This window comes from Sorex araneus, chromosome 1 (genome assembly GCF_027595985.1).
Source record: "Sorex araneus isolate mSorAra2 chromosome 1, mSorAra2.pri, whole genome shotgun sequence".
NCBI lineage: Eukaryota > Metazoa > Chordata > Mammalia > Eulipotyphla > Soricidae > Sorex > Sorex araneus.
In genome coordinates this window covers 270435909-270460998 of record NC_073302.1, presented here as the reverse complement: position 1 = coordinate 270460998, position 25090 = coordinate 270435909, and the positions used below count along the sequence as shown (strand labels likewise).

Here is a 25090-nt window from a genome sequence, read left to right as displayed (position 1 = left end):
AAGTTATCCAGCTAATTTGTTTTGCTTTATGTATGTACTTGAAACACTTCACATATTTATTTTTAAGCATTTATATGTTCACATACTTATTTGTGACCCTTTTTTTGAATGTCCACAGAGATGTATCTAGTTATCAACAAAAAAGGGAAAAAAAAAAGTTGAGCTCTAGGTCCAATTTTTCTTCTATAGTTAATAAATCTTGGACACTTGTGTTTATTTAAGCCGTGTAATGAAGACAGTGGTTCTCCTATTTAAAGTGTTCTTTTTAAAAGAAAACTATCGCTTCTGCCTGTGAGTCCCGAACAATCTGTGAGTTTCCTGGTTGCTGAGTCAGGAAATACTTAACTTTTGAAGCAGTCACTTTTTTTTTTTCCTTGGGCAGTTTTACAATTGGCTGCAGGGTGATAACGCAGCCTTTCACAAATTCAAGGAAACTGGCTGGCTAGTTTAGAAAGCAAATGAAAGCGTGACAGGGGCTAAGATTGAGAACTGCTTCAGTTGGCGTGTTCAGTGCTCCAGGGAATGACTCCAGTTTTCAGCTGACTTCTTGGCCAAAGGTATCTTTCCTTCATGCTGCTTACTGTCCAATTTCTTCTGCCTTTACTTAGTATGAGTAGTTGTAGGATTTGTTTTCTTTTGAAGAGAGGCAAAGTGTAATTGTTGTTAGTACCACTGGATTTTCTTGGTGTTCGCTTAATGAGATTTGTTTAAAGCCAACATGCTATTTGCTTCATGAGAGATTCAATAGTTATCACAAATGGAAAATCTAGTGGCTGTCTCTCCCCTCCCCCACCTTCCCAATGATGAATTGCTGTATTCTTGAGTTTTGATACTTGAATCTAAAATCTAGATCCATGAAGGTATAGCTCCGAGATACTAGCTAAAGGTGGAAGTGCTTTATTTTTCCTTTTCTGTACATCGTGAGGCATGGGGGGTGGGGAGGGGAGACACATCCACTAACAAGCCATTTATTTCATTCTTCTTTGAACTGATGATTGCTTGTTAACACAAGTGAAGAATGCCTTACCCTAATTTTGAAGCAGTCACGTTTTCTTCTTGAGCAGTTTTATAATTGGTTGTATAATAATATATTTGATAGGGGGCTGGAGTGATAGCACAGCAGGTAGGGCTTTTGCCTTGCACGCGGCCGACCCGGGTTCGATTCCCAGCATCCCATATGGTCCCCTGAGCACGGCCAGGGGTAATTCCTGAGTGCAGAGCCAGGAGTGACCCCTGAGCATGGCTGGGTGTGACCCAAAAAGAAAAAAAATAATATATTTGCTGTTATAAGTAATAAGATTTATTACTTAATAATTTATATAATTTAATAACATAGATGTGTTAGGGGCGGCAGATCTCTGCCCGGGGGAGGCTCGGAGAGACAAAAGAACAAAACCAAGACAACTCTTTCTGCAAATGCATGGGGTTTATTTAAGCCAATATAGCTATATTGGGACCTTCAATTGTGCCTCAATAGCGTGGCATAACTGAAGGCCCCGACCTCCAAAAAGCAGGCTGTATTTATACCCTTTTGGGGGAGAAATGAAAATCTCACATATCAAAGGGAATCACGTAGGTCACTTAATTTGCATATCTAAACATTTGTTGACAAATGAAAATCTCACATATCAAAGGGAATCACATCTATATATCAAAGGGGATCACACATATTGGGGGAAAATTACATGTATTGAATCAAAGGAGAATCATATATATCAAAGAAAATCACAGGTATTGGATCAAAGGAAAACCACACAAAAGGGAAAACCATACCTATTTCACTTAATATGCTAATTTCAACATTTGTTGACCGGTCAGAGCAGATGTTTGTTTACAGTTCCTAGGGGCAGTTTGTTGGCCCATTTGGTGACAGAGTCCTGCCCAGCAGTAGGTCCTGAAGACATCTTTCAAAGCAGTCAAGTAGTTACAAAGGGCAACTTCAGTGGTTAACCCTTAACCTGCCCTTCAGTTCTTGACTCTTATCTTGCCCTCCTCTTCAGATGATTCTGTCTCCTTCTGACGTACATTGCCTTGCTCCTGCAAAGGATAAACCCACAGAAACGTGGACTAGAGGAGCTCTTGTAGGCCATCTTTTGAGCCCCTCCCCGACCGCCCATCCCCCACCCCATCCCATTTACTGCGGAAACTGGAGGAAGCTGAGTAGCAGGAATTCCTGGGGAGCCGGGGTTGGAATTGGAATCAGTCCATCCCTGGTTTGGAGACTCTTTCTTAATCATTGTTGTTTTGTCTTGAAGCATGTATGTTGCTTAAGCAAAGTGAGACCAGAACCCAGCTCCAGCGGGCATGAGCCCCTTCTCAGGCCCTGGGGGTTGGATGGGTCAGAGGCAGATGCTGGGCACCAGCGTTTCTTTCTGTGATCCTTGGAATTGTGGACTGTGGACACATATTAAGGATTTGAAATGATCACTCTGGACAAGAACTGAGCGCTGAGAGGAAGTAAAGTGATATAGACGACAACCTTTCAGTAACAGTGTTGCAAATCACAGTACCTGGAAGGAGACAGAGGGAGAGAGAGAAAGAGAGAGAGAGAGAGAGAGAGAGAGAGAGAGAGAGACAGAGACAGAGACAGAGACAGAGACAGAGAGAGAGACAGAGAGAGAGAGAGACAGAGAGAGAGAGACAGAGAGAGAGAGAGAGAGACAGAGACAGAGAGAGACACAGATACAGACACAGACACAGAGAGAGAAAGAGAGAAAGAGAGACAGAGACAGACACAGAGACACAGAAACAGAGAGAGACAGAGAGCACCTACCATAGAGGTAGACTGGGGGACAGAAGGGACATTGGTGGTGGGAGATGTACACTGGTGAAGGGACAGGTGTTGGGACACTGTATCACTAAAACCCAATTATGAACAACTTTCTAACAGTGTATCTCATGGTGATTAAACAAAATCCAAATTACCACCCTCTTTACCCTCTCCCCTCCCCCAAAAAAGCAATAATCTAGAGATATCTCGTGGTCCCTCTCGAGGTTCACTTCCTCTTGAGGTAAGCACTGACCAGAATGAAAAGCCATTTTTTGTTTTAGAGGGGTCAGTTAATTTCAGTTTGGGGAGAAGAAGGATGGTCCAATTCTGTGAACTGTCAACAGGAACTTGCAAAACTTATTCCACTCCTGAAATAAGGACTTTTCAGGACTTTTCTCGGTGGTGTTGGTAGTTGTCTGCTGCCAATAATCACTGCGTTTCTCTGGAACACAGAACACTCTCTCAGGGGTCGGAGGGATGAAATGCAGTAAAACCCAGAATCACCCCAACTCATGCTGTCGCTTTAGAGCATATGTTTTAATGTAGAAGAGAAAGAGATGTCGGAAGATGCAGAATATACAATGAGAAGTCCTGTTCATCCAGAAACACACAAACATGTATATAAATGTACTTCAGTTAACACTATTCTATAAGAGAATACTGTTTTTTCTCAAACTGTGTGCCAGTTCCGGGCAGAAATTTTATTTCTGTGTGCTTCCTGTGATTGGTCCCTTCAATTAATGCTTCATGGAAGGTTTTTGTAGTTCTCTAACAACTCACTTCTCCACTCTGGTCTTTTTTTCTTTGCATGCCCTTTTATTGTGGGTGCTGAGCCTGCAGGCCATGTCATGTTAACTTTTTGTTTTGGGATTTGGGGTCACACCCAACAGTGCTCAGGCCTTACTCTGGGCTCTGTGCCAGAGATTGCCTGTGGCTTAGGACCAAATATGGTGCCACATGCAAGGCAAGCATCCTACCCCCTGTACTATTGCCTCACCCTCTATAATGTTAACTTTCATATGTGTCTTTCTCATAAAGACAAACCCAGAGTCAACTATTATAGAACCAGTTTCGAAGTGTCTCTGCAGTACCCTTCAGATTAGTTTGGGGTATTTGTGACTGAGAGGAAAGGTCATAGAGGAAACCAGAATTTGTATTTTAGAATTTAATGAATGCCTCAGATCATTGGAGGGTGAAATTTCTCACTTGATTCAGTGAGGATGATACACATTACTCAGGAGTCTACCCTTTAGCTTTGGGCAGTGGGAAATGCTTTGTGAAGCCAAGAAAGTCCTTCAGGAATCCATTCTCCACATGAAAGCTGTTGGTGCAATGGGTAGAGGGAAGAGTAGAATGTATAGTACAGGAAAATTGACTTTATTTATAGTCTTAGTGGCAGTATAGGACTGGTGTGATAGCACAGCAGGTAGGGTATTTGTCTTGCATGTGGCTGACCCGGGTTCGATTTCTCCTTTCCTCTTGGAGAGCCCGGCAAGCTACTGAGAGTATCCTGCCTGCACAGCAGAGCCTGGCAAGCTACCCGTGGTTATTCGATATGCCAAAAACAGTAACAACAAGTCTCACAATAGAGACATTACTGGTGCCCTCTTGAACAAATCGATGAACAGAGGGATGGCAGCGCTACAGTGCAGTGCTACAGTGATAGTATATAACTCATAATTGTGTAAATATTTGTAATGAGATGGAAATTTTGCAGATTCAAAAAATCCTTTAGGCGTTTTTTCTCATTTAGAGACTTTGGAAATTTAGGAACATTGGATTGCAGAATTTGATGAAAAATACACCTTATGAAATCTGTTTAATGAGGAAGAGTCTACTTATCTCAGGGCTTCGCTCAATCCACTGTAATAGTTTCTTTCTTTCTTTCTTTCTTTCTTTCTTTCTTTCTTTCTTTCTTTCTTTCTTTCTTTCTTTCTTTCTTTCTTTCTTTCTTTCTTTCTTTCTTTCCTTCCTTCCTTCTTTCTTTCTTTCTTTCTTTCTAAATTTAATGTCTAGTTCATTGGTCAGCATTGGTCCCGGTAAGGTACTAAGACAAGAAGAAAGTGACAAAGGACTAAAGTTACTGGTCATGAGTTCATACAGAACATCTGAGTTCTTCCCTGAGATAGGCCTAGTTCGTGTTCAGGACAAGTCATTGAAATGATAGCATTTGGACTTTTTTCTTTATGGAAAACAACTTTACTAGCAACAAACTAAAGTTTTTGTGATGTTTAAACTTCAAGTGCTCTGGTATTTTATTCCAAATAACTATGTAAATAAGAAGAAACGCTAGATTTAGAATTGGTACTGGAAAGGTTAAGGATTTCCCCAAAAGACCTGCATATATGATTCCCTCCCCTGGCCCCCCCCCCCCCCGCCGCCCCCCCCAAAGTAAAGTCACCAAAGAAAAAAATGTTGTTTTGTTTTACAGTACACATACAAAGAATCTATTGTCTTGCAGGAATTATGCTAGGCATTAAGGGGAAAGAAAGAAATCTCACCCTCCTAGTGAGCTTCCTTTCTAGCAAATCAATTGCATGGCAGTTCAAAGGTTCTAAGTGCCCTGGAGAGAAATATAGGTAGGAAGGAGTTCAGGGGTGGGTCTGATTATGTCTGTGTGTGTGTGTGTGTGTGTGTGTGTGTGTGTGTGTGTGTGTGTGTGTGTGTGTGTGTAAGGAGAGGAGATGGAGGGAAGGAGAAGGGGTACTGTCAAATAGGATGACATCAGAACTTAGATTTGTGAGAGGTGTGAGGGGGTGAACTTTGCGCTTGTTTGGGTGAGGTGAGGACCCTAGGGTTTAGAGACCTGGAGAGGAAGCCCGGTACTTAGTACTCCAGGGGAGCTGGAAGGCCTGAGTGTGAGTTCAGTAAGAACAAGGTCCGGGAGACACAGTAAGAAGAAAATCCAGTTTGACTATCTCATGGCTATAGGGAGGTTGTACAGCCCCAGTGCTTCTTTAGTATATGCAAGGCTCTCTACACATCTTCTTGGCATTTCAGAGATCTTATCTTGAGCCAGGGAGATAGTGCAGTGTGAAAGGTGCCCCAGGCCCGTCCGCATTCCATCCCCAGGACCATATATGGTCCCCAGCATCCCCAGAAGTAATTCCTGAGCATAGAGCTAGGAGAAAGCCCAGAGACTGCCGTGTGAAGCTCAAAAACCCCACAGCACAAAAGAAAACCCACAGGTAAAAAAACTTCCTAAGTCTGTGGAAGTAGCTTTTAAACTATCATTTAAAAAGTTGATGAGTTGCAGGACTTAACTTTTTAAATGCTCGTTTTCTTATCTTTATGATGTGCCGACTGAAGGGGCAAGGAAACCAATTAAAAATTTATTGCAGCAAACCACTTGAGGAAATGTCAGTATTCTGAGAGAAGAATACACTGGGTTTCATCGGACCATTCACTCTCACTCCTGCTTTACTGAGATATGATTGCCACTGCAGGATTTTTAATCCAAGGTGCATGATGGATGCTGGTTCTTTCACAGAATGAACTCGACAATAAGTTCAGTTAACGTGCTTTGTGATAAATTCTTCTTTTCTTGTTATAAAAACTTGAAGATTTTTTTCAGCAACTGGGGTGTGGTGTGTGTGTGTGTGTGTGTGTGTGTGTGTGAACTCGTGGCCCTTTATAAATTACATCTCATACTTTTAACTGGAAATTTGTATCTTCGCAGCATTGTGGCCCTCACCAAGGCACACTTTTGTTGTGGTACTCCCACACACTTATATAGATAGCCTAGAGATTTCATTCTTGTGGCTCCAGGGACCCCCAAATGTCAGTGAAGCTGATCTTGTGAAGTGGTGCCTGGAATTGAACTCAGCTTGTCTGCAAGGCAGGAGTTTTGTCATTGAGCCACATCATTGATCCCCCAGTACTGTAATTTATGTTTAATCTTTCTGGGTAGGGGTGTAATTTATGTTTTACCTTTCTCCAAAGTGGTCTGGGGACCCCCTTCTGGGGATTCTCAGCCAGCCGAGTTTGATGTCTGATCTGATGTTTCATCTTAAGTCAGACCTTATTTCTAGACCTGATTTCTATATTTTATTGAGAATGAGTTTATGCGGTAACAACAGGTCTGTGTATGTTAAATTTATCCAAAGATTCAAATGCAATGTAAGTTGTTCCTTTCTTTTTCCAGGTCCCGGATGTCATCAGCAGCATAAGGCAGTTATCTAAAGCTGCCATGAAAGAGGATTCCAAACCCAGCAAAGACAATGAGGACGCCTTTTACAACTCGCAGAAGTTCGAGGTCTTGTACTGTGGAAAGGTGACCGTGACCTATAAGAAGGCCCCCTCCAGCCTCATCGACGACTGCATCGAGAAGTTCAGCCTGCACGAACAGCAGCGCCTGAAGATCCAGAGTGGTGAGCCGGGGGTCTTGGAGGCAGAGGTGCCCAGTCCACCCGCCGACGTCCTGCTGGAGGAAGACGACGTCGAGCCCGGCACCCTCCCGGCCTTTCCCGCCCTCGCCAGCCAGCCCGTGCCGTCCAGCCAACGAGGGTCTTTCCCAGAAAGGATTTTGGAAGATTCTGGCTTTGATGAGCAGCAGGAGTTCCGGTCTCGATGCAGCAGCGTCACCGGAGTCCTGCAGAGGAAAGTTCATGAGAGCAGCCAGAAGCCACAGCCCCGAAGGAGACACGCCAGCGCGCCTAGCCACGTCCAGCCGTCGGATTCGGAGAAGAACAGAACAATGCTGTTTCAGGTGCCCTGGCGGGGGAGATGGGGAGTTGCGTCACCCTAGCTCTACCCCGCAGGCCTGGGGCTGGACCTTCCTTTATTGTCCCCACCCCCAGGCCGATAGTTCCGGGAGAGAGGGATGGAAAACGGAGAAGGATTTAGAGGCATAAGTGGGATGTGGATTCTGAGAACGAGGGAGCAGTTAAGGGAGGGCAGCAGGGAGGAAGTGATTAAAGGGGCATCTTGGAAAGAATGTTACTCTCAGTGTTAGCATCACCTGCCTTCAGCTCGGTCTTAAATAAAATGCTGTTTAAGTACCTGTTGCAAATAGAGGATTTAAAGATGTGAAAACCAGAGATTGTGATTAGGTAGACTAGAAAGAGAAAGAGGGAATTTTCTAGAGAGGAAAAAAGGTACCTTTTCTTTTCTTTTCTTTTCTTTTCTTTTCTTTTCTTTTCTCTTTTCTTTTCTTTTCTTTTCTTTTCTCTTTTCTTTTCTTTCCTTCTCTTTAAAAAAAATTTTTTTTATTAGTGAATCACCATGAAGTACTGTTACATACTTACAAACGTTCGTGTTTGCATTTCAGTCATACAATGATCGGTTACCCATCCCGCCACCAGTGCCCATTCTCCACCACCAATGATCTCAGTATCCCTCCCCCTCCCCCCCACCCCACCTCTGTGGTAGGGCATTCCCGAAAAAGGTACCTTTTCAGAGAATACAGTGTTCTCCTGTGACCTGGATGAGGAGGTTACAAGAAAGATAGTTGGGGACCAGAAAGACTATTGAGGAAAGGGGATTTGCCTTGCATGGGGCTGACCCAGGTTCAATCCTGGGCATGCCACGTGGGGCTGCCACGTGGGGCTCCCACGCAATGCCAGGAGTAACTTCTAAGAGAGAGAGAAGAGAGAGAAAGATGGTTGGTTGATCGTGTAGTGGATTTCTTGTTCATAAGCTGTAAGATAGAGGGGAAAGATAATTCTTTATACTGAACAATGGTTTCTGAAGTTATACAGGGTATAGAAATGTCAAGTTCCACTTAAAAGAATTTCACATGGGGTAATGCCCTGTAGAGGTTCTTTAATGTTTGAGTTTTCTTGGAAAAAATTGTTTGTCCTTTTATCCTGTGTGGTAAAGAATTCCTGAGAAGGAAATACCACAGCATGCTGTGGAAAACAGTCTCAGTGTGTGATACTTGCTTTATCGGATGTTGTGTGTGTGTGTGTGTGTGTGTGTGTGTGTGTACAGACATATTTTGTTTTTGATAATTTGAGACATGTAATTTGTTATTAGCTCCTTGCCTCCTTTTTTTTGGGTGGTATGTTAAACAGGCTTCTCTCTGCCTTGGGCTATTAGATTTGTTTATTCTTACCAGCTATAGTCCTTTCTATTAACTTTTCTCAATTTTAACTTACCCACCCAGTTCCAAATTTTAATTTTAATTTTTGACCATTTTGGAAAATGTAGTACTGTAGCACTGTCGTCCCGTTGTTCATCGATTTGCTTGAGCGGGCACCAGTAATGTCTCCATTGTGAGACTTGTTACTGTTTTTGGCATATTGATATGCCATGGGTAGCTTGCCAGGCTCTGCCATACAGGCGGGATAATCTCGGTAGCTTGCCAGGCTCTCTGAGAGGGATGGAGGAATTGAACCTGGGTTGGCCGTGTGCAAGGCAAAGTCCCTACCTGCTGTGCTATCCCTCCAGTCCATTTTGGAAAATGTATACTTATAAATTATAGATAGTATTTTTAGAAATCACAAGGCAATGTTTTATAGATTTTGAATGATAAACATTTCTTACCTGAAATATAGAGTTACTATATTTCATCAGTTTATACTAAAACAATCCTCATGGTCTTTTAGACAAAGAAAAGACATGTTTTGGGACAACTGGTATTGACTGAATGGGTTCAAATATTGACTCAATTGGCTGGAGAGATGGTACAGGGGTAATCACTCTTTCTTTACTTCAACCCACCCTGTTTCTATCCCTGGCATCACACGTGATACAAGCAATAAACCCTGAGGACTCCTGGGTATGACCTACCCTTGCCCCTGGAAAAAATGTATATTGGTTAGATTGATGTTGAAGCATCTCTTTGGTATATAGCACTGAATCTAGTATATTAGCTGAATATTTTACTGTAAAGTAAGCCATTAGAGCCTTTTTGAACTGAAGTGAAATGGAATGCTTTTCTCTTTCAAGGTTGGGCGATTTGAGATTAACCTTATCAGTCCAGACACAAAATCAGTTGTGCTTGAAAAGAATTTCAAAGAGATTTCTTCTTGTTCTCAGGTATGTATTGAAGGACATCTTAACATTTGAAGAAACCAATCATTATCTAGTTTCTAAGTTAACTATAAAATAATTGGGCTTAAACCCAAATTGTAGTATTACATTTTTTAAAGTGAATTTGCCATTAAATAAGCACGTTCTTGTGTTTTGGTTTATGCCGGTAGCAAACTTGTGCCTTGGTCTCTTAGAGTCATAGTCGGTTCTCCTTTTTGCCACCATAGGTCCTTTCTTTCCAATCCTCTTCACGTCACGTTATCAAATTTCATCCACTGATGGGATTTTTGTGGCAATGGGTTTTTCAAAAAAGTACCTTTGCAGTTAATATTCCTCAGACTCTTGGACAATGGGACTGTGGATGACTCTGAGTCATTTTGACATTTTGGGTGATGTAGTAGGTAGCAAAAGGAGAACCAGAGCTTTCAACTTTAACGTGAATGCTAAATTTTGAAAAGACGGGGTTTGCTATATTTTTGTTCTTCATTTTAAAATCACACAGTATCTTGAAAGTTTTGAATTATCTAGCTGGTTGTGTTCCAGTTTCAAATAAGTGTAAACTACTGTCAAAGCACCACAGGAATAATTTGGAATATTTATCCCCAAGTCAGAGCTACGTATGTATATTTTAAGACCAGGAAAACAACCCAGAGATGTTGGGTAGAGGAGTATATAAGTAGCTATATGGGGAAGTTAAACATATAAGAATGTCTTTGAAGAGGGCCCTGAAATAGAGAACTTTGTCCTTGCAAAATGTTGAGAGACCTGAATCTTAGCGAGATTTCTTTTCATTGTATTTATTTATTTGGGTAACAGGTTTGAGGCAAAGCCTAGCTATGCTGAGGGCTCACTCTGGACTCTGTGCCCAGGGCTCACTCCTTTTAATGCCCAGAGGACCATGTATGGAGCAACTGGATTTGTGGGGTCAGCATAGGCCAGCCGAGTGTCTTCACTCTTATACTATCTCTCTGTCCTTCCTTCCTATATTTCAGTATTGAAAAACCAAGACTGTCTAGAATTCAAAAAAGAATTAGAGTTATCATCACCAAAGGCATGGCATTCAGACATGCTTCTCTTTGAGAATGAGTTGATACGCATCTTGTTTCCAGTGACTCTGTGTGGTGCCAGGGATTAAAACCAGGTTGGCCATGTGCAAGGCGAGCACCCCATCCACTGTACTCTTGCTCCAGGTCCCCTGGTAAAGGATTTCAATTCAGAGACTTTGGAGAAAAAATTATTTATATGAACTAAAAACCTGTTTATTAAAAATTCCTGTAATTAACATGTTTACTGGGGATTCCTGCAAGATAAGTCCCATGAGGCCAAGTATCTAATGCTGTGGTGCCTTACTCTGTGAGGCATTTATTTGAGTCAGGTCTTCAGGCAGAGCTGAATTTTTTAGGTGTTCAATAAATGTTGGGTGAACATTTCTGCATGTTGGGTCTTCGCCACCCAAAGGGTAGAGAATAGTATAAACTGGAACACTTCCTACCTCTGCAACCCCAGCGTTGTCTGTCTTAGGGTTCGAAGATAGTATGGGGGTTAAGGCACATGCCTGACAAGACAAGGTGGCTGACCCAGATTTGTGCCTCAACATTACACGGGCCCTCCCTTCCCCCAGCTCCACCAGGTGACACACCTAGAGTGGCCCAGGTAATTCTGTCACTAGAGGAGGGCTGTATCCTTGGGCCCTCATGTTGAACCACTGGTCCAGGAGGTTGAAAACTGGCAGAAGGAGCCCCTCTGAGCACTGCTGCTTGGGAGAACCAGAAAGAAAAGAAGCTGCCCTAAAAAGCTACAATCGTCATCCCCATAGCACTGTAGCACTGTATCACTGTCATCCCATTGTTCATCGATTTGCTCGAGTGGGCACCGGTAATATCTCCATTGTGAGACTTGTTGTTACTGTTTTTGGCATATCGAATACGCCACAGGTAGCTTGCCAGGCTCTGCCATGTGGATGGGATACTCTCGGTAGCTTGCCAGGCTCTCCGAGAGGGACAGAGGAATTGAACCTGGGTCAGCCGCCTGCAAGGCAAATGCCCTACCCGCTGTCCTATCGCTTCAGTCTGGTCATCCCCATACTTCTATTTTATTTTATTTTATTTTTAAATTTAATTTAATTTTTTTTTTTTTTTTTTTGGTTTTTGGGTCACACCCGGCAACGCACAGGGGTTACTCCTGGCTCATGCACTCAGGAATTACTCCTGGCGGTGCTCGGGATGCTGGGATTTGAACCTGGGTCTGCCGCGTGCAAGGCAAACACCCTACCCGCTGTGCTATCACTCCAGCCCCCCCTCATACTTCTATTTTAGTTTATTTTTTTCCTTTTGGTCTGTCTGGAAGAGAGCTAGCAGTGCTCATGGAACATCTAACTGAAAATGGGGGAAAGAAAGAAAAACAAACTAGATGTTTAATAGTGGTAACTTAAATGTGATTTTCACTGTTGCTCCTTTATTTTTCTTTAAGCAAGGCTTGTATTCTGACATTCTGATTTTAAAAAAAATGAATGTGAGAGAATTTGTAAAAGACCTTTGACTAGAATAATTGTCAGGTTAAACTATGCTCCTTATAAAGTAGCCCGGGTCTTATCATTTTTCTCAAGAACTGAACTGTTATAATATAGCTGCATATAGGGACATGGTTTTTGTTTTCTTTCTTTCTTTTGTTTCTTTTTTTTTTTAACACATAGCAAACATTCCTTGCTTTGAAATTTGTACAGCTGTGTCCCTGTCATGTTTTTGGAATGAGGGAGGGGAGTCTCTGCAAAGCATAAAGACTCACCAAACTGCTGAGTGTTATGAACGTCCCATTTAGTTACTCTGGTGTAAGATATTCTCTAGGGTCCAGAGTGATTGTGCAGGAGTTCAGGTGCGTGCCTTGGATGTATCCAACCCCATTAGAAGTCTCAACCTTCCTGTCACCCCCTGAGTATTCCTAGGGATCACTCTTGAGCACAGAGCCAGAAATAGCCCCTGACCACCATCGAGTGTGGTGCAAACATCAACTCCCCCACGACAAAATGATATTCTCTAATCTGGAATAAATTTTATTAGATGAAGCTGACATTCATATCACAGATTATAGCCTCACTCCTTTTTATTGGACTCTTTTTATAAGAGTTAATTTTCTTTTACCTACCCATGGGATAAATTGTGCTTATTATTACAAAAGTAATGGTTACCATTTATTAAACATTCCAGGTATGAGAATCAATATTTCTTGATTCTATATCTCAAACACTTCTGACAATAGGCACCACTATTTCTGTTTTATAATGAGAAATGGTGCCATGGAGCTAATTATTAGCACTCCACAACAATATCTCTTATTGTTTGAGCAAGATTGGTTTGAGCAAGATTGAAGCATAAATCTACTTGATACTAGAGGCGCCATTCTTTTCCTTGGGGTTTGGGTAATTGCAGGACCGCTTTTTTGTTTGTTTGTGTTTTTAAAATACTATGCTTACTATTAAAGTAACATGGTACTATATCCTTGAGATATTTGGACTTGGGGTATTTATATTTTGGCTGACCAAAATTCACAGAAGATTCAGAATTTTGGGGTTATTATAGCTCTAGGTATATTGTTGGATTTCTAGGTATTTAGCAATGATTTGTGAGCTTGGATTATTTCTCTAACCAGGGATCTTCTGCCCCTTGAGTGCCTATCCACAAACAAACATCATAGTTTTTTCAAAGCCTTCCTTTGTGGGGGATTAGAACACTCCTGTCATTTTTATCTTCTTATCCTCATATAGACAAGATCAGGGTTTCTGATGAATAATCAAACTGCCTAGTCTAGAGGGACTAATAAATCGAAAACTTCATTACCTGGAAATACCAAGTAGCAGATTTATGACAAACCACAGCGGGACTGACCCTTCTGTTTTTCCCTGCTGTGCCCCCAAGTCACAGAGTGTTTGTCAGAGAAACAATTACTGTCCAAATCAGCCTAGTTTATGTATCAGAAGAGCCCAGTAGGTTGGGTTGGGTGTGGAATCCCTTCTCGCAGGGCTGTGAAGCATGTGGAACCATGAAAGTACAGAATGATGTTGTTTCCATGTGTACGGTTCAGAGGGTGTGTTTCCTTGACATTGCACTTCTCTCCTCTCTAGGGCATCAAGCATGTAGATCACTTCGGCTTTATCTGTCGGGAGTCGCCAGAGCCTGGCCTGAGTCAATATATCTGCTACGTGTTCCAGTGTGCCAGCGAAGCCCTGGTGAGTGTCGTGAGAGCCCGCCCTAGTGCCCACTGACACGGGAGAGAGAGGACGTCTGGAAACAGGTTTCTAGCCCTTCGAATCAGTGCCACTGTAGCAAAACAAAACCACAATGCCTTGGTGATGTTTAAGCCAAGAGACTTTCTTGAGTTGAACATTTAAATTGTGTCCTGGCATGAGGAATATTTTTAAGAGGTTGGGGAGAAGACTAATAATAGAAGAGCTGCTAGCTTTTCCATTGCCCATGTGAGAAGATTAGGAAGACCTTACACCCCTTCGTGGCTATTGCATCTCACAACAGAGAATGCTTACAGCATTCTATATGTGTGTATGTGTGTAGTGTTATGATTTTTTTCCTTGACAGTATTTTTATCCATTTTATCTCTTGTCTTCATTTTTATGATAATTTGTTCTTACTTTTTTCAAAATGTATTTTTTTTTTCAAGATGTATTTGTAATCCAGTCAAAATCCCACCATAACTTTTTTGTAGAAACAAATTAACTTTCCCATGAATCAAGTTAACTGTTGTTAACAACCTGTTCAACAATAGTTTTTCACATCTTAGCACTGGCCTTCTGGAAATTCAGTGCAGGACACTAAGGTGATCAACAAAGATAATCAAAATGTTATTTATTATTATTTGTTGTACCGAGAGTATCCCGCCTGGAGAGTATCCCGCCCGCAAGGGCAGAGCCTGGCAAGCTCCCTGTGGCGTATTTGATATGCTAAAACAGTAATAATAGGTCTCATTCCCCGACCCTGAAAGAGCCTCCAATCATTGGGAAAGACAAGTGAGGAGAGGCTGATGAAATCTCAGGGCTGAGTGTAATAGAGACGTTACTGGTGCCCAGAAGAGTCAATCGACGAACAATGGGATGACATTGATACAGTGATTTTTTTTTTTATCATGCTAACATTGGTTTACTGGAGAATACATTTAAAAAAAATAAACATTTTAGATGTTACAGGCATTGTGTTATTCACCCCCAAGGTGCAACTGTCCCTCCACCACAGCCCATAAGACTCTCTTAGCTTACTGTCCCCTGCCCCTTGGTAACCTCAGTTCTGTGGTCAGAGAGTATCCAGTGGCTTGTTTTCACTGGACACCATCATCTCTTTCTGGCTGTGTTTCTTTCTGTACCACATGAGTGAGTCTATATTTGTCCAGTGTATCATTTGGGTGAAAAGGGTATTTATTCTTTTCCTTCTGTCTTATTTTACCTAGCATGGTGCCTTCCAACTCCAGCTGAGATGTAGCACATGAGGCAAGCTTTCATCTGAATGCACAGTGGAGTTATTTGTTATTTGGAATTTTTCTTTTTAGTAAAATTGCATTGATTTACCTTTGGCTTATCTGAATTTCAGGAGTGCAGCCTCACTCAGAGTGTATACGCAACCTCTCAGAATGTATATGCACATCTCCCTCACCGGACTCACTACCAAAATTTGAATCACCAAAATTCTTGTGCCACTTGTCAGATTGAAACTGCCTACTCTTTATTTTGGAATTTGCAAGTCAATTCTTCTCTCCAACACTTCTCCCCACCCCTTTTGTTGTAGGGGGCGAGGGTATGCAGAGTTTGAGGAGAAATACATGTGGTCAACTTAGAAATACATCTAAGTGACTAAACAAGTTCATGTATTTTACCGGGACTTTTAAACTAGCGCCACTATTGCTCCTAATCATTTTATTTTATTTTATTTTATTTGCTTTTGGTTTTTTTGCCACACCCTGCCTATGCCAGGGATCACTCCTGGCAGATTTAGGGGACCATATATAGGGTGCTAGTAATCAAATCCAGGTTGGCCGCTGCAAGGCAAACACTTTACCCACTGCCCTATCTCTCCAGCTCCTGTATACATATATTTCTTACTTCATCAAATTGTGAGTTCCACAAGTCTTTCACCATTTTGTAAATTTTCAGTGGATGCTGACTAAAATAGCATTGGTTTATGACATGGTTTATATTCACTTCAAATGTGGCATGTTATAATTTGAGATTTTTTGTTCTCTTCATCATGATCCCTCCCCAAAGTCTGGTTTCTGTTCCTCACCATCAACTTGATGGCTTTGCCCGTGGTGTCCACTCTCATCCCCCTTCTCCTCTGACTATGTCCCTGAGTATTTCCAGGAGAGCTGGTATAGTTGAAGTGTATCTTGAGTGAGTGATTGTGGTTATTCTTAATTTCAGGCAATTATTTTCTTTCTTTTTTTAAAGTATGGAACGCTTCACGAGTTTGCGTGTCATCCTTGTGCAGGGGCTATGCTGATCTTCTCTGTATCATTCCAATTTTAGTATATGTGCTGCTGAAGCGAGCACCAGGCAGTCATTTTCTAGGTGCAGTTTAGTTATTGAATAACCTGCCCTGAATGGGAAAAAAAAACCTTATTTCCCACATCTCCTAGAGCTTTTGTTTGGAGGTTTTAGTATGTTGATGTCACCCTCATGAACATCGAATGAGTTTTGGGAATGGGGAGTTAGGATAAAAAGTCTGGGAGCATGCTGCGTTTTTTTTTTTTTTTCTAACCTTCAGAAGATCTGTGACTAAGGCAACAGACCAGACTGGCTGAGAATGTCCTGTAACATTGATGCTGTATCAGAATCTCAGTTGTGGTATCATAAGTCTAAAGAACAGGCTCCTGCTAGAATCTCTGAAACGCTATTTACTCTCATTTTATTAGTAAGCTCTTCATTGAGTGGTGAGACATCCGAACTGTAGGCTAGAAGAAAAATTAATGTAAATTTCCTGCCTCACTGTGGACAGCCCTGTGACTTTGACGTATAAAACAAAGCAGTCAAATATTATAGAGCTAAGCAGTGTTCGGATTGATGTGGCTTGACAGCTGTGTAGGGCAAAGCATTGCAAAGCCACCCGTGCTGACTTCTCCAAGTACAAAGAATACACAACAAGCATTTTATTTTGCTTCTTTGTGGCCAGTGCTGTGAATGAACAAGCAGGACAGTGTTATGGCGAGCCTTGGAGGGTTATGGCAGTTCACATGCTCAGCGCTTCTTCCTTCTTTTGTAGACGAGTAGTAGACAGATGGCATAATCTCTTCAACCAAGCCATGAGGTCTGTAAAAAAAAAAAATTTCCGCTTTCTTCAAAATTGATTTAAAAAGGGCCAGAAAATAAAGGAAGTTGCTGCCACCACATAAAGATAAAGGAAAAAATAAACTCCAGGGATGTTGGCAATAGTTTCCAGGGAAAGTATAACCCAAAGGAAAGAGAAATACTGTATTTAGAGAGGGTCAGTAGTTTATGAAACAAGCACAGTTCTAGAACATGTTGATAGAGGGAGGAACAAAGCTTAGAAAGTTATCTATGTCTTCTGTTTTTACTCTAAAATGGATCTCGAACAATTAAGTATTGAGTAAACTACGGAGGATGAATGGGAGAGAAAAGATAGATTCACTCGTGGGATCTGCATTTGATTGTTTTTCTTATAGGATTTATTGATTGATTTTTTTAAAGTAATTTTGATTTTTTTAAATTTTGTTTATTTTGGTTTTTGGTTTTTGGGTCACACCCGGCGATGCACAGGGGTTACTCCTGGCTCTGCACTCAGGAATCACTCCTGGCGGTGCTCAGGGGACCATATGGGATGCTGGGATTGGAACCCGGGTTGGCCGAGTGCAAGGCAAACACCCTACCCGCTGTGCTATTGCTCTAGCCCCGTAATTTCGAGTTTTTGGAATATATTATAGTGTGGAGTTGGAGAGATAGTACAGGCATTCAGATGCTTACTTTGCACACAACTGACCCAGGTTCAATCCCTAGTACCAGATATGATCCCTGAGCACAGCTAGGAGTGATTCCTGAGCACAAAGCTAGGAGTAAGCCCTGAGCATAGTTGGCTGAAATCTAAAACAGAAAAAAATGAACTGTAGCATTGTTGTCCTGTTGTTCATCGATTTGCTTGAGAGGGCACCAATAATGTCTCCATTGTGAGATTTGTTTTTACTATTTTTGGCGTATCGAATACGTCATGGGTAGCTGCCAGGCTCTGCTGTGCGGGTGGGATACTCTCGGTAGCTGCCGGGCTCTCCGAGAGGGACGGAGGAATCGAACTTGGGTCGGCCGCGTGCAAGGCAAACGCCCTACCCACTGTGCTATTGCTCCAGTCTGAAAAAAATATTTATTATAATTAAGATAATGTGATTACAGTGGAGTTGATATTATGGTCTTGATGTACATAGTTACCTCATCTCACTCCCAGCAAAGTACCCAAGACCCCTTACCCCTGCTCCTATATCACCTCCAATTAATGTTTTTCTTTCCCAAGTTATTTGCTTGTTTAAGCTTACATTTTAAGTGATGAGCCAGTTTCAGATGTTTCAACAAATGATCACAGTCACAGTCATCCCCTTGCTCATCGATTTGCTCGAGCGGGCACCAGTAACGTTTCATTTTGAGACTTACTGTTACTGTTTTTGGCATATTGAATATGCCACGGGTAGCTTGCCAGGCTCTGCCATGCGGGCGCGATACTCTCGGTAGCTTGCCTGGCTCTCCGAGAGGAGCAGAAGAATTGAACCCCATCAGCTGCGTGCAAGACAAATGCCCTACCACTGTGCTATTGCTCCAACAAATGATAATATAGGATATTTTTCATCTGATGAGCACTGAAGTAACTGATATCATTTAGCCTCAGAATTCCGGGAACAGGATTTAGGAACAGGATTCCAGGCAACTGAATGACTGTGAGAGAATTTATACCCAGCATGAATAAGTGGACTTAAAGATCTGACATGGAGAAAACTTCATCATGTTCTGATAAACTACTAAAATAGGCCATTTGACAATTATTCAGGTCAGAGAGTTGGCATTCTTTATTGCATGGTTTGAAATTTTACAGCCTCCCAGAGCTTTAAGAAATGTGATGACTTGAAATCCTCATACATACTGTGATTCTTAGACTTATTCGAAAATGACATAAATTACTCACTCTGGGGTCTAAATGTTGATGAGCATTATTTTCACTATGAGTTTTATCGTTCAATCATAAACAGGCTTACTTTGTCTTATCTCATATTTTTCTGCCAGGAATTTAATTTTACCTGATGTAATGATAAGTAGACTTCCTTTTTTTTTGTTTATAATTGATTTATCTTTGACTGTTCCTCTACTGTTAATAACACATAGGGCCTATTAGTTTATGTTGGTGCATATAAACTAAAACAAATTGCACATTATATGTTAATTTGCAGATTTAGTTGTTCTGTCCTATGATAAAAATTCATAGAGCAGCTAAAAAGAATAGTAGATCTTAAAAAATCAAACACTGAAAATTTTGGATGCTAAATAGAAGTAAATAGAACCTTTAGTAACATTTGTGACTGAGAAATTATTAACTGCATTTTGGTAGCATTTAAATCCCCTCTTGTTTCCTTTAGAAATGGACAAGAAAATATGTAAGTCCAGTATATATTGTCACTGTCATTGTCATCCCGTTGCTCATCAATTTGCTCGAGTGGGCACAAGTAACGTCTCCATTGTGAGACTTGTTGTTACTGTTTTTGGCATATCAAATACACCATGGGTAGCTTGCCAGGCTCTGCCATGCGGGTGGGATACTCTTGGTAGCTTGCCCGGCTCCACTATCTGTATTGAAGATAATTTGCATGACAGTATTACTAAATAACAAATGTACTTCCTTGAAAGCTAAATAGATGACCAACTTTTTCAGTACTTTAGACGAATGAGAAATTGAGAAATAAAATGGAAATAGATACCTGCCTAAGTAATTGAAGTGACTTTTGAAATACTAAGACAAATGAACTAAAAATGCAAAACCATTATGTATTCAAAAATTAGAAGTGCTTACGTTGCAGTCAGTCTAAAGGCACAGGTTTGGTGAATAATTTATTTGTATTTTGGAATAATGTGAATATATGAAAGCCTTTTATTTATATTTATAAGCCTTTAAAAAAGTTGTGATACAGTAAAACTTAACTGAGTGACAACTGACTGCATGGTATCTGAGCTCTTTCAATAGTGTTGGGAAAATATGTTTCCGTTTATTCCCAAGTCTTCAAGACTCACAGATGCAGAAGCATATTAAATCACATGAGTAAAAACCAAGCTTTCTTTGCAGGGAGGGGAATGTTTCAAAACAGTGATCATGGGGCCATGAAGTACCAGCAATTGAATTCAGGGCCTCCATATGCCAGACTTGTGTTCCAGCCTTTTGAGCTCTGTCCCTTTTGAGCTCTGTCCCAGACCCTGAAAATTTACTATTTGTTTGTTTGTTTTTTTTTTGTGGGGGGGCACACCCAATGATGCTCAAGGATTATTCCTGGCTCTGCCATCAGGAATTGCTCCTGGCGGTGTATGGGGCACCATATGGGATGCCAGGGATCAAACGTGAGTCAACTGTGTGTAAGGCAATTGCCCTATCCACTGTACTATCATTTGGTCCCCTGAAAAATTACTTTTATATTAGCTCATGGGCTGGAGCGATAGGGCAATGGGTAGGGTGTTCACTTTGCACGTGGTCGACCTGGGTTCGATTCCTCTGTCCATCTCGGAGAGCTCAGAAAGCTACTGAGAGTACCTCGCCCACACGGCAGAGCCTGGCATGCTACCCATGGTGTATTTGCTATGCCAAAAACAGTAACAAGTCTCACCTGGACATGTTACTGGTGCCCGCTCGAGCAAATCGATGTGCAATGGAACGACAGTGACAGTGATATTAGCTCATAGGGGAAGAGGAAAGATTCTTGAAAAGGAATATGGTTTTCAAGCATGGTAATTGGTTTTGAATATCAAAGCTGGTCCAAATACTAATCTCAGTATTGCATACTTCTCCATGCAGAGTTCAGATTTTGATCCCCACCCCCAGTGGATGCGAAAACCACACCCACAGTCATTATGTCACAGTGGAGGAGATAAGAGCTGAAGTCCATGGGCAAAGGATTAGGGTGAGCTATTAGTTGATCTCAAAGCAGCAGTTAGGAATCTGAAAGGCTAGATTCTGTCTGCTTGATCGAGTCTTTGAAAGAACAGGAGAGGAACTGTCAGTTTCAAGTTGCTGGCTTAGTGCTGAGACCAATGTTAGAACTTTCCACTATCCCAAATCAGAAGTGAAATCATAGTAGATGAGAGACCATAGAGATAAGACTAGCAACTTCCACAGACTTTCCCCAATTTTAGCTCACCTAATTTTCTCCCAGAATTTTGCTTAGAGCACATTCTTTGTTTTTTTTTTTAAACTCTTAAAAAATTCAGAAAGATAAAGTAAGTGCAATCCTATTAAAACAAAACCCCTTTTGTTCTTCCCTCTGTACTGCTCACAAATTTAGATTTTTATCTGATAAACTACTTAATTAAACAGAGACCTGATTGACTCTCAGGTAAACTGTGATAGCACTGCACTTGATGGGATTCAAAAAAACAAAAATCTGAGTATTCTATTACGCACAATGTCCGTGGTCTTATTTCACCCTCTTTTAATTATGTGTATAATAGGAGGTCTAACTTCAAGACAATATTTTATCCAGACGGTAGTCATCAAAATTCCACTGTTATTTAATCAGCATCCATAAAGGCTCACTTGGCTTTGGGGATTTTAAGTTTTACAGACCTGAGTTTTGTTTCTTCTTGCAGGTCGATGAGGTAATGTTGACTCTGAAGCAGGCGTTCAGCACGGCGGCGGCCCTGCAGAGTGCCAAGACCCAGATTAAGCTGTGTGAGGCCTGCCCTATGCACTCTTTGCATAAGCTCTGTGAGCGGATTGAAGGTACAGTAAAATTAGCCTTGGCAGGAAAGGGATTTGCTTTGGCGTTTGGGACGTGAGAGAGGCACAGCTGCTGTTGAATGGTTCTCTGTTCCTCAGCAAAGCAAGGGCCCCACCACCTTTGCTCTTATGCAGCCAAATGTGTCTTTGCCCGTTTCTCCGAGAGGCTCAGCTTTCCCCGCTCTCTTGCTCTGATTTAGTTTTCTTTCTTTCTTCTGAAGGCAGACTTCAGGAAGGGACTCGTGTTTCTCACAGTTCTTAGTACTCTGCCTGCACAGAATTTATGGATCAAATATTTGTTAAATGAATGGAGGGCAAAAGTATCCCAGAATGTCAACTGTTTCTTTAAGCCATTGTGTGTGTGTGTGTGTGTGTGTGTGTGTGTGTGTGGGTGTCTCCTCTTACTAGATGGTGTGCTTCTGTTCCCTAAAAGTTAAGGACTGCAGTGAAATGTGCATGGTTTTGCAGGGACCTTTGATTATTTTGGGGGCGGTGGTGGTGAGGAGTGGCCGGGAGGGGGTACACCCAATGAAGGTCTGTGATTGGGGATAACTGTTAGAGGCTAAGGGTCAGATGGAGTGCTGGCGATTGCATCTGAACTAGCAGCCTGCAAGGCGAACACCCACTGACTATACGATCTCTCCGGCCCCTTTCTGGGACTTTTGAAAATGGTTGAGATAATAGTTGTGATACCAGCGGACAGAAGGTCTCTTGCCCACACACCTGGCTATCTTTCCCGGGGCCCTTCGGAGGGGATGGGCTCCAGCTTCCCTCCCCACCCCGAGCAGAGCTCCCGGCAGCCGAAGGCCACTGGAACCTAGCTACAGCCATGCTTGAGGCCCCTCTCCACACATTCAGACAGGCCTCACGCATGAAGGTACCGGCAGAGGAACCCAGGTGTATGTAATCCCATCAACGGCCAACATCCAGAGACTTAAAAGCGAGCTCCCAGAAGTGCGTGGCCGAAAAGCGGCCGCGCAATATCTTGTAACCTACTTCTCCCTCTGGGAGAAGCTGGCAAGCTTCTGAGAGTTTTCTGCCCACATGGGACAGCCTTGCAAGCTTCTCATGGTGTATTCATATGCTAAATCCAGTAACAAGCTGGATATCATTCCCCTGACCCTGAAAGAGCCCCCAGTGTGACATCATTGAGAGGGCCAAGCCGAGAGAGACTTCTAAGATCTCAGGGAAAGGATGAATGGAGAGGTTACTGAGCCCGCTTGAGGAATCGATGATTAACGGGATTTCATGACCAGTGGAAAGCAGATGTTTTTAAAAAATGTGGTCAGGGAGATGGGGTCTGGGCCACTGAAAGAAGTCTTAGGGATGGTACAGAGAGTAGGGTGCTTGCCTTGAACTCTCAACCCGGGTTCTGTCCCTAGCACCCTGTTTGGTTCACCCCCACACCTCCAGGAGTGATCCCTAAGCACAGAATCTGGAGAGGGAATGAGTAGGATGTGACTCTGTGTTCTTGCTCACAAGTCTGAAAACTACCATGTGAGAGATAAAATCCAGTTTAACAAGTGCTTGTATTTAATTGGCACCGGGCACAGTGCTAGGCAATGGGATACAGAAATGATTGAACTATAGATTATGACCTCAGAGATCTCAAGTGTAGAGTGAAAGATAGAGACGTGAGCAAATAGAGGAAATCCAGCATCACAGTTTAAAACAGGAGGTGGGCGGGAGTGATAGTGCAATGGGAAGGGTGTTAACCTTGCACACAGCTGGCCTGGGTTTGATCCCTGGCATCCCATATGGTCCCCTGAGCACTGTCAGGAGGAATTCCTGAGTACAGAGTTGGGAGTAACCCCTGAGCATTGCTGGGTGATACCCAAAACTGAAAAAACAAAAGTAAAGTAATAAAGTAGATAGAGAGACTGTCGCTCCCTGGCATCCCATATGGTCCCCTATGCACCGCCTGGAGTAATCCCTGAGTGTGACCCGAAAAGCTAAAAAGCCTAAAAATAATGAGGACTATTTAAATATGGTATTTAGCTCTAAATACTTATATTTTTATGGTGAGCACATTTTCAAATCTCTGTAAAACATTTGTGAAAAGAAAAGAAAAGAAAAGAAGAGAAAAGAAAAGAAAAGAAAAGAAAAGAAAAGAAAAGAAAAGAAAAGAAAAGAAAAGAAAAGGAACCGGAGCAATAGCACAGCAGGTAGGGCGTTTGCCTTGCATGTGGCTGACCCGGGTTCGACCCCCGGCACCTCATCTGGTCCCCCACGTACCTCCAGGAGTAATTCCTGAGTGCAGAGCCAGGAGTAACCCCTGAGCATCACTGTGTGTGACCGAAAAAGCCAAAAGAAAAACAGAACAACTCTAAACATTATTTAGTAAAGGGAATACTATAAATCTGAGGAGGAAAGATTGAATCATGCAGGAAATGGGGCAGCCTCAATTTTCTCTAAAGGGCCTCAAATTTCTCCTTCCTCTTTTCCTCCCCAGAATGCATTCTGGGTGGGTCTAAGACCTCAGTGTAAACAAATTAAATCTTAAAACCATGAAAGAAAGCGACAGTGTTCTTAAGGTTCTTGAACAAGGAAATCATTCTTGACACACAGACAGGAAAACTAGTGAGAGAGGATATTGAGGCGTGCTGGGATGTGGTCAGTGTTGGGCCTGAACACTGAAGATGTTCCTCTTAACGATGCTGTCTCATGGCTGAGAAGGCTAAAAACACAGCCTTTGAACTTGTGCCATCCACTTGCAAAGCAACATGATGCCGGCTCTCAGAGAGAGTATCAGGAGACAGGTTTTCGGGGCCAAATTACCTTGAAGCATTTGTGCTTCTTCCACAGAGTTATTTTTACTGAAGCACATTAACTGTGTGAGTTCTAAACGTGGCTTCATGCTTTGGTATAAAGTATGAAACCTCAAGGACCACAGTCCAATAAAAATCAAATTGATAGTTGTGGACAGTGAGGAAGATATTTAAAGATATCTAGATGCTAGTCATGCATGCCACTCTAGAATGACAATATTGCTTCCAATAAAGCTTGGCTCTATTAATCACTGTCTCTGTCATCCCGTTGCTCATCGATTTGTTCGAGCGGGCACCAGTAATGTCTCTAATTGTGAGACTTATTGTTACTGTTTTTGGCATATCCAATATGCCACCGATAGCTTGCCAGGCTCTGTCGTGCGGGACAGTATCTACCGATACTCTTGGTAGCTTGCCGGGCTCTCCGAGAGGGGTGGAGGAATCGAACACGGGTCGGCCTCGTGAAAGGCAAACGCCCTACTCGCTGTGCTATAAAAAATTCTATTTTTAGTATTACAATGAGAGAGAACTTTGTCTTTTATATTAACTTAGTCTCTTATGTTAAATTCTTCCTCACATGGGGAGTTGCTTTTCCTCTGTCTTCTACTTTCCAA

The 25090-nt window shown here is 42.1% G+C and overlaps 1 protein-coding gene and 1 non-coding gene across 4 annotated transcripts in view; one reads left to right on the top strand and one right to left on the bottom strand.

Moving 5' to 3' along the window:
- The window catches only part of TBC1D4 (TBC1 domain family member 4), a 208104-nt gene that overhangs the window by 112555 nt on the left and 70459 nt on the right, over positions 1–25090 (top strand). For all 3 annotated transcript variants that reach the window (XM_055123679.1, XM_055123678.1, XM_055123680.1), the window contains exons 2-5: positions 6915–7478; positions 9662–9751; positions 13863–13967; positions 21579–21711. In XM_055123679.1, the coding sequence (XP_054979654.1) occupies positions 6915–7478; positions 9662–9751; positions 13863–13967; positions 21579–21711 (892 nt within the window). The remainder of the gene's footprint in view (positions 1–6914; positions 7479–9661; positions 9752–13862; positions 13968–21578; positions 21712–25090) is intronic.
- Positions 16183–16289, bottom strand: LOC129401285 (U6 spliceosomal RNA). The gene has a single exon (XR_008628216.1). It is a non-coding gene; the product is annotated as a U6 spliceosomal RNA (small nuclear RNA).